Source organism: Leucoraja erinacea, chromosome 1, assembly GCF_028641065.1.
Source record: "Leucoraja erinacea ecotype New England chromosome 1, Leri_hhj_1, whole genome shotgun sequence".
Lineage (NCBI taxonomy): Eukaryota > Metazoa > Chordata > Chondrichthyes > Rajiformes > Rajidae > Leucoraja > Leucoraja erinaceus.
Window position 1 is genome coordinate 155,555,012 of NC_073377.1, and position 14,692 is coordinate 155,569,703.

General features: G+C 38.2%; 1 protein-coding gene across 2 annotated transcripts in view; it reads left to right on the top strand.

The window, feature by feature from the left end:
- The window catches only part of hhip (hedgehog interacting protein), a 138,834-nt gene that overhangs the window by 12,779 nt on the left and 111,363 nt on the right, over positions 1–14,692 (top strand). For both annotated transcript variants that reach the window (XM_055646179.1, XM_055646169.1), the window contains exons 3-4: positions 2,597–2,753; positions 9,407–9,608. In XM_055646179.1, the coding sequence (XP_055502154.1) occupies positions 2,597–2,753; positions 9,407–9,608 (359 nt within the window). The remainder of the gene's footprint in view (positions 1–2,596; positions 2,754–9,406; positions 9,609–14,692) is intronic.

Sequence of the window (14,692 nt, forward strand, 5' to 3'; positions counted from 1 at the left end):
TAAGCAGCACAGGAGCTGGTGCCACAGGAACCTTTCTCCCCAGATCAACATATGTGGTGACGAATGACAAATTTATTTTTCTACCAAGTTTGTGTATGTGTAAAACTGCTGAAGTGCATCAAGATGTCAAGTGCTTTGGGTGACCACCCAGGTTGTCTTGGAAGATAACCAGATGAAAGCATAACTTTAGCACTGGGACATGGATGGGGCTCAGGGGTGTGCAGAAACAAACTAGCAGCCTGTTTTTCAGGCAAGCAAGATGATTTTCCAACGTTAGACAGATGCTTATAATCAGCACATGGCACCACTTGCCATTGCAGAGGTCGGTGCTAATTGAAAGCTTTTGTTTTGATACTAAAGTTTAGCGGACACATTTTGTTGACAGGGCGATCATTGACAAGCATCCTAACTATATTTATTTAAAATATCTAATTAGAAAAATGCAACTGAAGCTAATAAAGTCAAAGAAAACTATTCCAAAATGGCAAAGTCTTTTTTCTCTTTCAAGCTAGAAAATAATTATTTACAGATTACAAATGTTTGTGACTGTATTGCTCTTTAATGTCATATGTTATTTGACATCACGTCAACTTACAGACAGTGGTGTAATGGATTATTCAGCATTAAAAGTGCACAAAAATTACTGAAGATTTTTTTGTGGAAAAATTTCTTATTTGGTTTTTAGATTTTTTTTCCTTCATTATTTTGATCCAAAAATGAAAATAATTGCAGTTAATTGTAATTTACATTTCAATATAGTTTTGTCATATAGTTCACATTTTCTGAAGCTTGTACTTATATGGTAGTCATATTCTGTAACAGTGGGTGGCCTGGAAGTGTACTGTATCAGTTCAGTGATGTATTTTCCACAGGGTAGAATAGTATAGTTTTTCTGTTGTTCCTGACACAAAGAGTTGTCAATGGCAATTTTTCATATGATACATTCCCAGACACAGATAGGCTGGGGGAGGGGAGGGGGTAACAGGGAGAAGCGTTTGGTGGGTAAGCCAGTGTGTTTAATGCTGTGTGCTTTTTGGATCTGGAAACTGTGTTCAATACACTCTTGTTATTTTGAAGATAAGAAATAGTGCATCACAATCTAAACAGATAAAATAATTAAAGGTAGGATTTGTAAAGTAAAATCTTAGAATCAATATAAACCAGTTTTCATTTTGTGAGATTTGTGTATTATTATTCTCTATATTGACCAAAAATGACATTGTTCGTTACACACATATTTTCTGATAAACAGATATAAATCCCCTTGCTGCTCATAGGCAAAAAGCAGAAACAAAGTATGGGATAATGCTTTATATTTTGTTGCTGAAAACACTGGGGGAAACTTGTACCTCTTTTGACTTTCAATATACTGAAGTATAAGTGTTTGCTGTGATCTTAAAAATGTTTAGTTTAAAGAAAGGTGAAACAATAGTCCCACTGGTGCTCTTAATGTGCTGCATGTGCTTTGCAAGACGAGGGTTTTTATGTCTGATGCTCCAGACAGCACATCATTGTCCGTGCCATCAAGGAACGTGCCAAGAGAAAGATCTCAAGAAGTGAGGAAATAGGATTAGGAAAGAGATTTCAAAACTAGTTACATAACTTACAGTTCTTGTGATGGGTAACTCTAAGGAATACATTTTAAGTTGTGGGACAAATTCAAAGGGTGAGATGTAGAAATTGCTTCAATAATGCCATTGATCATGGAGCGTCACTTTTTACTTGGGTGTTTTCTGAGATTCTCCTTTCTTGAAAGGTAAATCCGTGAACAGGACATTAATAATTTATCAATATCTTGTAACAACTAAAACAATTGATCTGTCCGTTTTGCCCCACAAGAGTAATCACAATAACACCAACAGTAGAAAAATATTGAGGAATAGTTAATTTATATTTGCATTATTTTACACTTTGCGACCATTGAATACATAATTTATGTTTCGGCCTCAATTTGGACGCTGAGGAACAGGAAATAACAGTTTTTACTTTTTTTTACTTAACAGATTTGCATGCAACTCAATGTACATTTTCATTGTCAGAAAAAAGTAGATTTTTAACATGCCCCTGATCTTGTTATAGTTTACTATTTTTTGCACTTTCATAGCATGGATAATATATTCTTGATATGCCAGCTCTTTGTAAGATCATCCTGAGCACTCTCGTGTAACAATGGTGCGTTGATTAAAGAATGTGGATACCATAAACTTCTGCATTTTGGTTCAAAGGAACTCTGCACACCACTGTAATATTTTAATGGTTTCTTTGTGTTAAAAGTCAAATAATGGCACAAATGCTATCACAATAAAAGTGGAATAAAATTTGAATAAATTGTGTAAAACCCATATTGTTTAAACTTGAAATCAATATAAATGTCGATACTTTGTCGTGATTGGCCACGATTAGTTGACCGCAGCGTATATGTCAAGATAATGTCAATGAGAATTATTTTTAGAAGTATCATCTTTCAAAACACAACAATGTACAGTTCCTTTTTTGATCCTTTAAAGTAAAAACTGCAACTTCAGCCATTCTTCTTGCACATGTAGACAATTTAATGGTGTAAACCCTTGTAATTTGTTTGACATCTGTTTTCCAGGACTCTTCCAAACTACTTCAGATGAGTTCTGTAACCTTTATGCAGCAAAGGACAATGGGATATGTTTTCCAGACTCGCCCAGAAAACAAGTACAAGCACTGGCTTCCAACTATTTAAACCATATGGATGACTATTACAAGATGGAGCAGGCCAACAGGTTCAATAAGATAACTACTATTTGATTCACAAAGACAAGTCTTTGTAGTCGTGATATTGAACCTGCTACATGTCAGCTTACACAGCAGAGATGTGCTGCCAGATGGCTTGCTTTGTTGTGGAACTTCAACAGAATGTTATACATTGTTGAAGTGCATTAATAGTCTCTGCAGCCAATGGCTTTTTCTTTTGCAATTCCATACTATGTGCATTTTCTTTCCTTTTTTTCCCAGACTGGACACTTGATTCAGTTTTAAAAACTACTCGGAGTATTGAATAAATTAATTCCTGGTTACGTTAATCACAGGATCAACTACTGTAATGTTATAGTTTTATGTAGCAAGGCAGTGTATTGGTGACAGGGTGTGCTTTATATGCTTGAGAAATGCTCAGAGATAGTCTCTACAATACAATAATACTATTAGCCAAGTATCTTTTGCAACATACAAGGAATTTCATTTGCCAAGTCAAATACAATACTATTGTTAGTGTTTATTGCACAATTTGAAAATTGGGTACATATGTTTCCCTGTGGGGAGAGAGAGACAGAGTAAGGGATCTTGGGCTGAACCAGAGACGAAGGAAATTTAGGAGAGAGAAAGAGACAGAGGGACAGACAGACAGACGGACAGACGGACAGAAAGAGAGGACATGATCAAAAGTCAGAGGGAAAAAATCCAACCAAAGAAAGCAGGGTTAACATTGGAGGAATTAAGGAGAGAATGGATCCAGCTACAACCTATCCGAAGGGGAAATCACAGCAAAGGAATCTAGGCAGAAACAGTAAAAGGGGAAATTCAGGCAGAGGAAATGAGATCGGAAGTATATGCACAAATAGCATGAGAGGGAATTCAGGCAGATGTATTTAGATGGGAAGTTCAGGCCAAAACAGCAAATGAGGACATCACGCAGAAGCAACAAAAGAGATAATTCAGGTGGAATCAGCAATAGAAAAAGTTTGGGCAGAACCAGAGAAGGGTGGCCCATGTGAAAGGCAGCGAATTGATATATTTGAATAGAAACTGCAATGGCAAGTTCATGTTCAATGTTATAACATTGTTCTTGAAATATTGATAGATTGTCACAGGAGAAAATTTGAGTTTCACTGTACCTTAATTGGTACACGTGACAATAAACAGACCTTTGAGTTGTGTGCAGCTTGTATTGTGTTATCATCATGCTGTGCTTCTAGAGTAAATTTCAAATAATGAAAATAGTGGAACATTGCCCAAAGGAGCAATGGCCAAATGCCACTGATCACATATCCGTGGGTCCTTGTGCCTATGCAGGGACTCCAAGGCAAATAGTGGCCCAAAGTTATCTCACTAGATACCAACCTAGGACACAATGGTCAGTGCCCTGTTTATGAAAATTGGCAGCCCATTATGATCTTGTGCAGGACATCTGATTTCCCATTTAAATCTCATCTCACTTCTTCTGCCTGAATTTCCTCTCTCTCACTGCCTCTGACTGGATTCCTGATATCCTGTCTGATATGGGACTGTTGACAAATCTATCCCTCATTTTCACCCTCCCATCTCTGTCACTCACTGCAAACCTCTGATTTTCCCTTCCTCCATTATACCTCCAATCTTCCTCCAGCATCCTACCCTTTCTTTTTAACCATCATTTACCCATTTTATTCAGCACCCAAAGCTATTTAATGCCAGGCAGCAATAATATCTAACTAGGGCCATAGCCTTGACATGTCCATACACAATTTGACAGCAGCTGACACCATGGTTGTTGGTGGGATTGGGCCTGGTGCTGGGCACAGGATGTGAGTTTTGCTGGATCGGTTTCACTGGCTACTCTAGTGCCTTTATTGGGAGAATGATTGCCTGGTAAGGTTCTGTTTGCTTTATAATTGACAGGAGCCAGGAGGCAAAATTCTTATTATTTTTCCTTTCTGTCTCACAACCTGAGATCTGTGGGATGAGAAAATTAAGGCAGCCATGTTGACCTTATGCAGCACAACCTAGTTCCACAAAAGTAATGAAAATCCCTGCGAGCGAGAGTCGATTGCCAATCTATACCACAGAACAAGAGAGATTATTTAGAACATGAGAGTTCATTATAAACCTAGTAAAGAAATAATGTATCCAGATTTCAACAGTGGATTTATCTATAACCAAAGGGATTCCTAGTAAAGAGAAAAATCATCCAGAACCTGAGAGGGAGGCAATTAGGGTAGAAACCAGAAAATATATATTACAAGTAGACCTACAAGAGAGGAACCCTTTATGAATCCTGATTTAAAAAAATTAAAGGCAGAACATAATAGGTTATTAAATTGGAGATCTGTTGCATTAAATAAAAAATGTTAACTTTGGAATGTACACTGCTACATGATTCAAGTGTGATAGCCAGAAATATGGAACATTTATTGCTTAATTCAGAGTGCATTTGTTTTTAGCATGGCTTTTAGGAATTTTTTGTTGATATTTTTGGGGGTTTTAGAGTTAATCATAAATGTATATGTTTGTATTGGTGATGTATTTGCTACAGATAGTGTAGTAAAACGTGACAGCAAGCTTGTTTGTTGGAGACCTTTGTTTATGATTTAGCACCAGAATGTGATGTTTTGGTTTGTGGCAGTGATTGATAGATTGCTTAGCTGCACACAGAGGCAGGAGATTGCTTTTTATGCTCAAGTTGAGTTCATTGTAATTTTGCCACAAGTTATCAGGGATGCAGAAGAAAGACATTCCACAGAGTATTATCAATGCTGAGTACGAAACTCTGGATTTCTGTACGCAAGAGTGAAATGAGGGAAGAGCTACAGTTTATGTTTCTGCTTATTAAATGAAACTAGTAAACAGAGACATGGCAGACCTGTGGAATGCACATCCACAGGCGCAGAAAACATGATCAGTTGGATGAGGTCAAGCTCCAGGTTTTGGAGGTTAAGCAACAACTGATGTGACTGCAGTTCATCTGTGAAGCTGAGTGTTTCATGTTTAGTGGTCAAGCCTCGACTCAAGAGGGTGCAGGCAAGGAGGGATTTGCAGGCAGCCCTTTCAATTAAAAAAAAAGAGTAGCAGGTGTTTCAGGAGACTATTGAGTGCATATTTCTCTTGAACCAGAATTTGGTTCTGCTTACTGGTGTTGAAGGGATTTCCCTGGGGCAGTGCAATCGGAGGCTAGACGATAGCGGCAAAGTGGTTAAGCTGCAAACGGAGGCAGAAGAATAGCAAATTGAATTATCGCAAATCCACCAAACATCCTATGTTGACTTGCCTCAGATCTTTTTCAGATATAATATTTTGCATTTATTCCAAATGAAATAGATGTAAAAGGTTTAATAGAGTCTAACTGGTTCTTGCATTCTTGAATTAATTAGCTTAAATGTCATTTTTGCATTATAAATATCGACTGAAAACATTTATTTAACATGCACTGTGTCAAAGTCGTAGAAGTACCAACCTTACATGTACCACAACCTTTTGCCTCAGAATTGGTTCTGAATTGATCAAGTTTTGACCACAACCTGGTTTGCATATAATTTGGGTCACCACACTACATGAATGATATAGTTGCACAGGAGAGGCTGCAGGGGTTGATTTATGAGAGTGGTGCCAGGACTGGAAGGTTGGAGATACGAGGACAGATAGGAAACAATGGGTCATTTATTTGAAACACTTGGAGGCGGTATTTGAAGGATGCAGACATGGTGATCAAAAACCAGAGGGTAAAGATTTTGGGTAATTTGTAAAAACATGAGAGTGGAAATAAGGGAAAAAAATTTTCACAGAGATACTGGTGGTGATCTGGATTTCGCTTCTTAATGGGTGGTAGAGGCAGAAAACCTTTATCCTTTTTTAAAAAGTACTTGGATGTGTATTTGAAGAACCAGGTTCTCCAGGGTACTGAGCTAATGCTAAAGAGTATGACAAAGCCAGGTTGCTTTTTCTCAATCAGTTCACTCATGTTCACTTTCTCATGAAACTAGATCTTCTCTTCACCTTGCATCCACCAGTTACTCCATTATTACAGAAATCCAAGATTGACCTCAATGAATTAGTTGAAATATATAATGTATTTGTAACGTAATGTAACGTCAGATCATTAAGGCCACAGAATTTAATTGAATTTGTACTCCAGGGTACAATTTGCAGTAGGATAGACACAAAGAGCTGGAGTAACTCAGCGGGGCAGGCAGCATAACTGGAGAGAAGGTATGGGTGACGTTTTGGGTCGAGACCCTTCAGACAATATTAGAAGATTGAGGGGGGGATCTTATAGAAATTTACAAAATTCTTAAGGGGTTGGACAGGCTAGATGCAGGAAGATTATTCCCGATGTTGGGGAAGTCCAGAACAAGGGGTCACAGTTTAAGGATAAGGGGGAAGTCTTTTAGGACCCAGATGAGAAAATCATTTTTACACAGAGAGTGGTGAATCTGTGGAATTATCTGCCACAGAGGTAGTTGAGGCCAGTTCATTGGATATATTTAAGAGGGAGTTAGATGTTGCCCTTTTGGCTAAAGGGATCAGGGGGTATGGAGAGAAGGCAGGGATGGGATACTGAGTTTGATGATCAGCCATGATCATATTGAATGGCGGTGCAGGCTCGAAGGGCCGAATGGCCTACTCCTGCACCTATTTTCTATGTTTTTATGTTTCGGACCTGAAACATCACCCATTCCTGCTCCCTAGAGATGCTGCCTGTCCCGCTGAGTTATTCCAGCATTTTGTGTCTAACTTCGATTTAAACCAGCACCTGCAGTTCCTTCCTACACACTAATTTGGACCACATACTCTGAGGTATAATTTTCTCCAATCTCGGTGTGCAATATTGCTTATGAAAATAATCATCACCAAGAATTTAAATCTAAATTTTATGGTTATGAATTGGCAAGGCAGGGTCCCTAGATGCAACATTTAAAGTAGTTCGAGAAGGTTTTTGCAAATTAGCCACCTTAGCTCTTCAAGATAATTTCCTACATTCCTAAAATTATTTTTATAGCAAATTCACCAAACATCCTATGTTAACTTGCCATTCGATTCCTTTTTCAGATTTAAGTTTTTGCATTTTTTTCCAAATGAAATAGATGCAAAAGGTTTATTTAGTGTCAAACTGGTTCTTGCATTCTTAAACAGTGGCTTGAACATAATTTTTGCATTAAAAATAACGACTGAAAACGTCAATTTAATATGCACTATGTCATAGTCGCAAAAGTACCAATCTTGCATGTACCACAACCTTTAGCCTCCGAATTTGTTCTGCCTAGTCCAGTGGTTCCCAACCTTTTTTTGGCCATGCCCCACCTAATCACCTCTAAAATCCTGATGCCCCCCCCCCCCATGTGGTGATATATAATTCTTATAATTTAAAAAGTGAACTCCATTTCAGCTGAAGAAGCTTAAAACGCCAATACCTTGGTTTAAACAAGCTTCAAAAGAACATGGCATCCATGAAAAAGAAAAATGAAATAAACAAAAGACAGTTAAAGTTCTGAGCAAGAAATTACTAAAAAATTGTAAAAAAAAAAGAAAAAAACATTAGGTGGAAATTGCCCCCCTTAAAAATCAAATTGCCCCCCTGTGGGGCGTACGCCCCACGTTGGGAACCACTGGCCTAGTCTGATCAAGTTTTTATTACAATATAAATCTTGGCAAATGGACTTTGTAAATAGATATCATACAAAATAACTATTTATTGAATAGCTAGTATATTTCACAAATAATGCATTTCATTGCAATACTCATGCTAATATCATTCATAACTTACCAACCCTTAAATATGGAGACACAAGGAAATGCAGAAGCTGATTTACAAAAAAAAGAGACACAATGTACTGGAGTAACTCAGCAGGTCAGGCAGCATCTCTGGTGAACATGAATAGTTGATGATTTGGGTTGGGACCCTTCTTCAGATTAATTTGTAAGATGATTTGGACCTGGACTGAAATATCACCAGTACGTTAAACCTTTAAATGCATGATGTTCACTGGGTCACTGAGGGTGTTTTGCAGCCAGATGTTAAATCAAAGAAACCTGCTATATTTGGCTTTCATCTCCAGAAACAAAATTCTTGAAAATTCAATACCATGTCTCACAATTTGATTAGATATCATCTGGGACATGGGAAAAGATGCTGATTCTCTGAAGAGTTACAACAGTTTGATTGTTATTAAAGGTGATGGCATTTTTATGTAATCACATTTGTAAGCAAATATTTTAGAAAACTATTATTGGTTTTTAGTCCTTGTGCATCATCCAGCAAAATGATCACCTTCCCATCAGGTTGTGTGTCGTATTGATTGGAATTTATATCATGATAGCCATAATTTCACTAAACAGCTACAACACAATCAATTAATTGGTATTAATTGACAATACATAATTGATATATTTTGTGGCAAAAATGTCAAAGGCTTATTCAATTTAGCAACCTTTAGCTGTCTAAAGAGATTGGCTTCAGTTCAAAGCAAAATGTAGCTTTAATATGTGCATACTTTGAATTTTGAACCATAATGAATTAAAGAAAAAAAATATAGAGAATAATGGCAAATAGTGAAAATGTTCTGACTATGTCATACATTTTCCTTTTTTGTAATGTTGGCAACATGACCAAAATATCCAGATTGTTTTGTATAAAATAAATCACACCATTATCAAAAAATAATTAAATATTTTATTTTTTCTTTAGAAAATATAAAAAAAACTGTTACTGCCTTCATGAAGTGGTCAGTGGACTTGTGCAGCCAACTGGATTAGTGCATTGTGGAGATGGATCACAAAGACTCTTCATCTTGGAAAAGGAAGGTTTTGTAAAGATTTTCACTCCTGATGGTGAATTACTGAAGGAATCATTCCTTGACATTCACAAGCAGGTTCAGAGTGGAATAAAGGTTGGTATTTTCATTGAATGTTAATATTCATCGATACTGATCTATTTATTATTAGAAATTTTGTGCACAAATGAAATATGTTTCTCACTGGGGAAACAAGTTGAGTTTCTAAACTGTAACCAATTTGTTTTAAGAAGTTAGCATAGCATTGCCAGATTAGGCCAAACGCCATTACAATTATGTGCTTGTTTCATGCTCAAGTGAACCTAATACCCAGTTTAGCAGAATACAGGAGCCATAGATACCAAGGAAGTCAAATATCTAGACATTCATCCTTAGTTTGAAATGCTACAGTATATACTGTTATATAGAAGCCACTGTATTTTGTATTTTTGCTTCCAATATTCAGTTACACTACTTCAGTGGAACAGACTTTTTGAGATATTGCACAATGCACGTATGTTGTATGGTCAGCAATGACAACCAAGGATGAATTCCTTGGCAATTTCTTTCGTTGGTACTTGAAGTCATTTGTTTTGTGCTCTGTGGATGGAGAGGAGAAACTAATTTGGTGAACAGTTCATGTTGAAAGTATGCCAAATAAATTTCAGATTAGTTCATGGATAAATATAATCATGATGTTTTCTATGACAGAAGACATGCTAATGTTCATTATTGAGGTTCACAAGTGAATAAAATCTATAAATCGGTATTTCAGGCCATTCCAGTGCTTATTTCTGAGGTTATAAAATTACTCTTTCCTTTTTATTCTTATGGTTTCACACTGCCACTAAAATTATGCAACAAGCAAAGCAGTATAACTAATTCTTGACTTGCTTTAAATTAATTTCTAAGAATTCTAAGAAAAAATATCCTTAAAATGTATCTCTCAGCTTTGTAAACATTATAAGCTGAATGCTTACAGATTCATTATGTGGGAGATTCCACAAAATGGGACTAAATCTATATCTTTGTGCGTTTTACTTGTCCGTGAAAGCATGCTTTTTTCTAGAGCATGGAAATTAATTTCCTGGAAAAATGAATTGCCAGAAGAGGCCAAGTGCTTCAACAAAAGATCAATTATTTGGATCAGACAGACACAAAAAGCTGGAGTAACTCAGCGGGACAGGCAGCATCTCTGGAGAGAAGGAATGGGTGACGTTTCATAGAAACATAGAAATTAGGTGCAGGAGTAGGCCATTCGGCCCTTCGAGCCTGCACCGCCATTCAATATGATCATGGCTGATCATCCAACTCAGTATCCCGTAACTGCCTTCTCTCCATACCCCCTGATCCCCTTGGCCACAAGGGCAACATCTAACTCCCTCTTAAATATAGCCATTCAACTAGAGAGTTCCAGGTCTCTCTGTGGGAAAAAAGTGGTTTTAAAGCCACACTTAGCTGTGACCCCTCCTTCAGGAATGCATCTAGAACCCCTTGGTTTTGTAATATAAGATTCTCAAAAATTCTAGAGAGTATAAACCAAGTCTAATAAGTCTTGACAGGAATCAGTCTAGTGAACCTTTTTTTTAATCTCCACCTGACCCAGGTGGAGAAGGAGAAACTTGGTGGGACAAGTAGATGGCCCCTTCTTCAAAATAATTTGGAACAACTGTTTACAATGTACTATTAATGGATTCTAGAAGCAGGTCTCATGGTTGCCATAGGTCTTGGAATGCTGAATTGGTTAATATAAATTAAATGAGAAAGTAACATTTTTTTTTCTCCACCTGACCCAGGTGGAGAAGGAGAAACTTGGTGGGACAAGTAGATGGCCTGTATAGAAGCACTCCTTCCACCCTTTTTACTAGTTTGATTTGTTCCTTAAAACACCATCCTGGATATTCTTTCTACATTTTGATAAGGCATGGGCCATGGACTCCCATGAGTTGGTGGGGATGTTACATTTTTCAGATGTTAGACAATAGGTGCAGGAGTAGGCCATTTGGCCCTTCGAGCCAGCACTACCATTCAATGTGATCATGGCTGATCATCCCCAATCAGTACCCATTCCTGCCTTCCCCCCATATCCCCTGACTCCACTATCTTTAAGAGCCCTATCTAGCTCTCTTGAAAGTATCCAGAGAACCGGCCTCTACCACCCTCTGAGACAGAGAATTCCACAGACTCAACTCTCTGAGAAAAAGTGTTTCCTTGTCTCCGTTCTAAATGGCTTACCCCTTATTCTTAAACTTTGGCCCCTGGTTCTGTACTCCCCCAACATTGGGAACATGTTTCCTGCCTCCAGCGTGTCCAAACCCTTAATAATATTATGTGTTTCAATAAGATTCCCTCTCATCCTTCTAAACTCCAGAGTGTACAAGCCCAGCTGCTCCATTCTCTCAGCATATGACAGTCCTGCCATCCCGGGAATTAACCTTGTAAACCTACGTTAACCTACGCTGCACTCCTCAATAGCAAGAATGTCCTTCCTCAAATTAGAGGACCAAAACTGCACACAATACTCCAGACTAGATTCAGATTCAATTTTAAATTTTAATTGTCATTGTCAGTGTACATTACAGAGACAACGAAATGCAACTAGGGCCATATACAACTGCAGAAGGACCTCTTTGCTCCTGTACTCAATATGTTGAAGCATGCCTTTGAATTTACTCTATTATCTCTTACTGTGACAGGCGTTGGCGTAGGATGCCTTTTTGGGGGGAGTCTTGTATTTGACATACAAATAGTGTGGCATGAAAGCTAGTGTTTTTGGAACCTGAATGCTGACTGGAAACAGGTGCTGACATTGACGTTATCACGCTAGTAAACTGGAGGATTTTACAGAGATTGTGCTGGTGGAACTGTACATATCCAAGTCTTTGGAGCATGCAAGAGGGTGCACACAGCTGTCCGAAAGCCATGAGTTTTCAACTAGAAACTTTATCAAACTTTGAGGGATAAGTAAAACACCTCCACAGATATCTTAAGACTGAGATTGCAATGAAACGGCCGTGACATTAAGAACACATGATTGGTGCAAGGCGTGCAGGAGATCCAGCAACGAAGGTGGCGAACACGTGTTCATTGTTCAGAGCTGTCGAGATCATCCATAATCCAATTAACCACTCTGCTCAGAAGCGAGACTCCAGGCGAACTTATCAAGAAGAGAGAAACAATCAATGTCCACTGGAGGGGGCACTATAAAACATTCTTCAATGAGCATTCTGCCCATGATGGTGTCCTTCTCTCTATTCCAGAGTACACCATCCAATCCACTCTTCCACCATGCCGATTAACATGATGTTACAATGGCTGTATGTCAACTGGTCTCTGGAGGAGATGGTGTTGCCCCTGTAGTTCTATAACTTGGTAGAGAGAAACTTCAGGCACAAATCATCAGACAGATCTGAACAAAATGGAGGTTGTAACTCTGATCATTTTAAAGAAACAATACAAATCTCTTTGTGGTAACAACAGAAGATGATAGTTGAAAGAAATGGGTCGTTTTCAGACAGGAAATATATTTATCGGTGGAGTTCCTGAATTATTTGCACCTCAATTTTTTATTGACTGGAAGGAGCAAGCAGAGTATGAGATGCACACATTTGCTGATACCACAAAAAATAGGTGAGAGGGCATGTTGTGTGGATGTTTGGATTCCACAGTAGGCTAAAGATAGGTTGAGTGAGTAGGTGAAAAATGGAGTTTAATGTATGAAAGTGTGATGACATGCATTTCATGCGGAGAAATCATTAAAGAAGAGTATAAATTGAGAGAGACTACAAAAGAGTGGAGTGCAGTGCTCTCTGGTTTTGTGCGTCCCAAAGCTAATTGTACAGGGTGTTTGTGAAACCAGTTAGAGAGTATGGCATATTCAGAGGATTGCTGCACTACCTATCCTGCCTGCCAAGTTTGTATAGCAGTCAGTAACACCCTCTCTGCTTTTTGATGTCTAGGGTGTGGGGAACCAGATCTTGAAACATGCTAACTAGATAATATTCGGCCTCATCTTCACTAATTTTACCTCCAGCCTCTCTATATTAATGCCAGATTTTTCGCAACGTCCACCCATTTGTTATAGTTGGCCATCAAATTAATTGCTCACAGCTTGTTTACTTTTGACTAAATGTGTAGTAGATACCACTTTTGTTGGGGTTAAAGTTACATTGCTAAATTAAATTCTAAATTCAGAACTAAATTAAATATCACAAAGAGATTATTCATTCACTAATTTCCAGGCCAACAAATATATGATATTTGCACACAGTTCAAGTTGCATTCCTTTCCAGGTGCACTCTGTGCATCTGCTCGCTTTTATTGTTGCATATATATCTATATTTCATAGATATTTTAAAACTATGAGCTTTGCTGGTATTTTTCAAAAGGTAATGCTTGGACCTTTTAAAACATTTAAAACACTTCTTAAAAAAAAAAGATATGTTAAAATCTTTAAAATGAGGTAAGGAAAAGCTTAACTTATCTGTAGCCTCCTAATCTCAAGACCGCAAGTCCCCATTCAACTGAACAGGGACTCCAGTCCTCTGCCAGTTCGTTCTTGCTGAAATAAGATTGGAGAGGCAGATTTCCGACCCCAATGCAGTGCCAGCAGACTCTGTTATTGGTCTTCATGCAGAGTCTACAGGTCTTCCTAATGTGTGACTTTAGGAGCAAACATTTCCATATTTAATTTCATTACCCCAACAAGTTCATTGCTCTGTCAGAGAACAAACTCCAGTGTTGCCAGAGGTTTGTATTGAAGCAGGACATTATAAGGATCTTTACAGTTACAGCCAAGTGACGTTTTGAAGAGTTGTGTGTGTATAGAAACATAGAAACATAGAAATTAGGTGCAGGAGTAGGCCATTTGGCCCTTCGAGCCTGCACTGCCATTCAATATGATCATGGCTGATCATCCAACTCAGTATCCCGTACCTGCCTTCTCTCCATACCCCCTGATCCCCTTAGCCACAAGGGCCACATCTAACTCCCTCTTAAATATAGCTAATGAAGTGGCCTCAACTACCCTCTGTGGCAGAGAGTTCCAGAGATTCACCACCCTCTGCGTGAAAAAAGTTCTTCTCATCTCGGTTTTAAAGGATTTCCCCTTTATCCTTAAGCTGTGACCCCTTGTCCTGGACTTCCCCAACATCGGGAACAATCTTCCTGCATCTAGCCTGTCCAACCCCTTAAGAATTTTG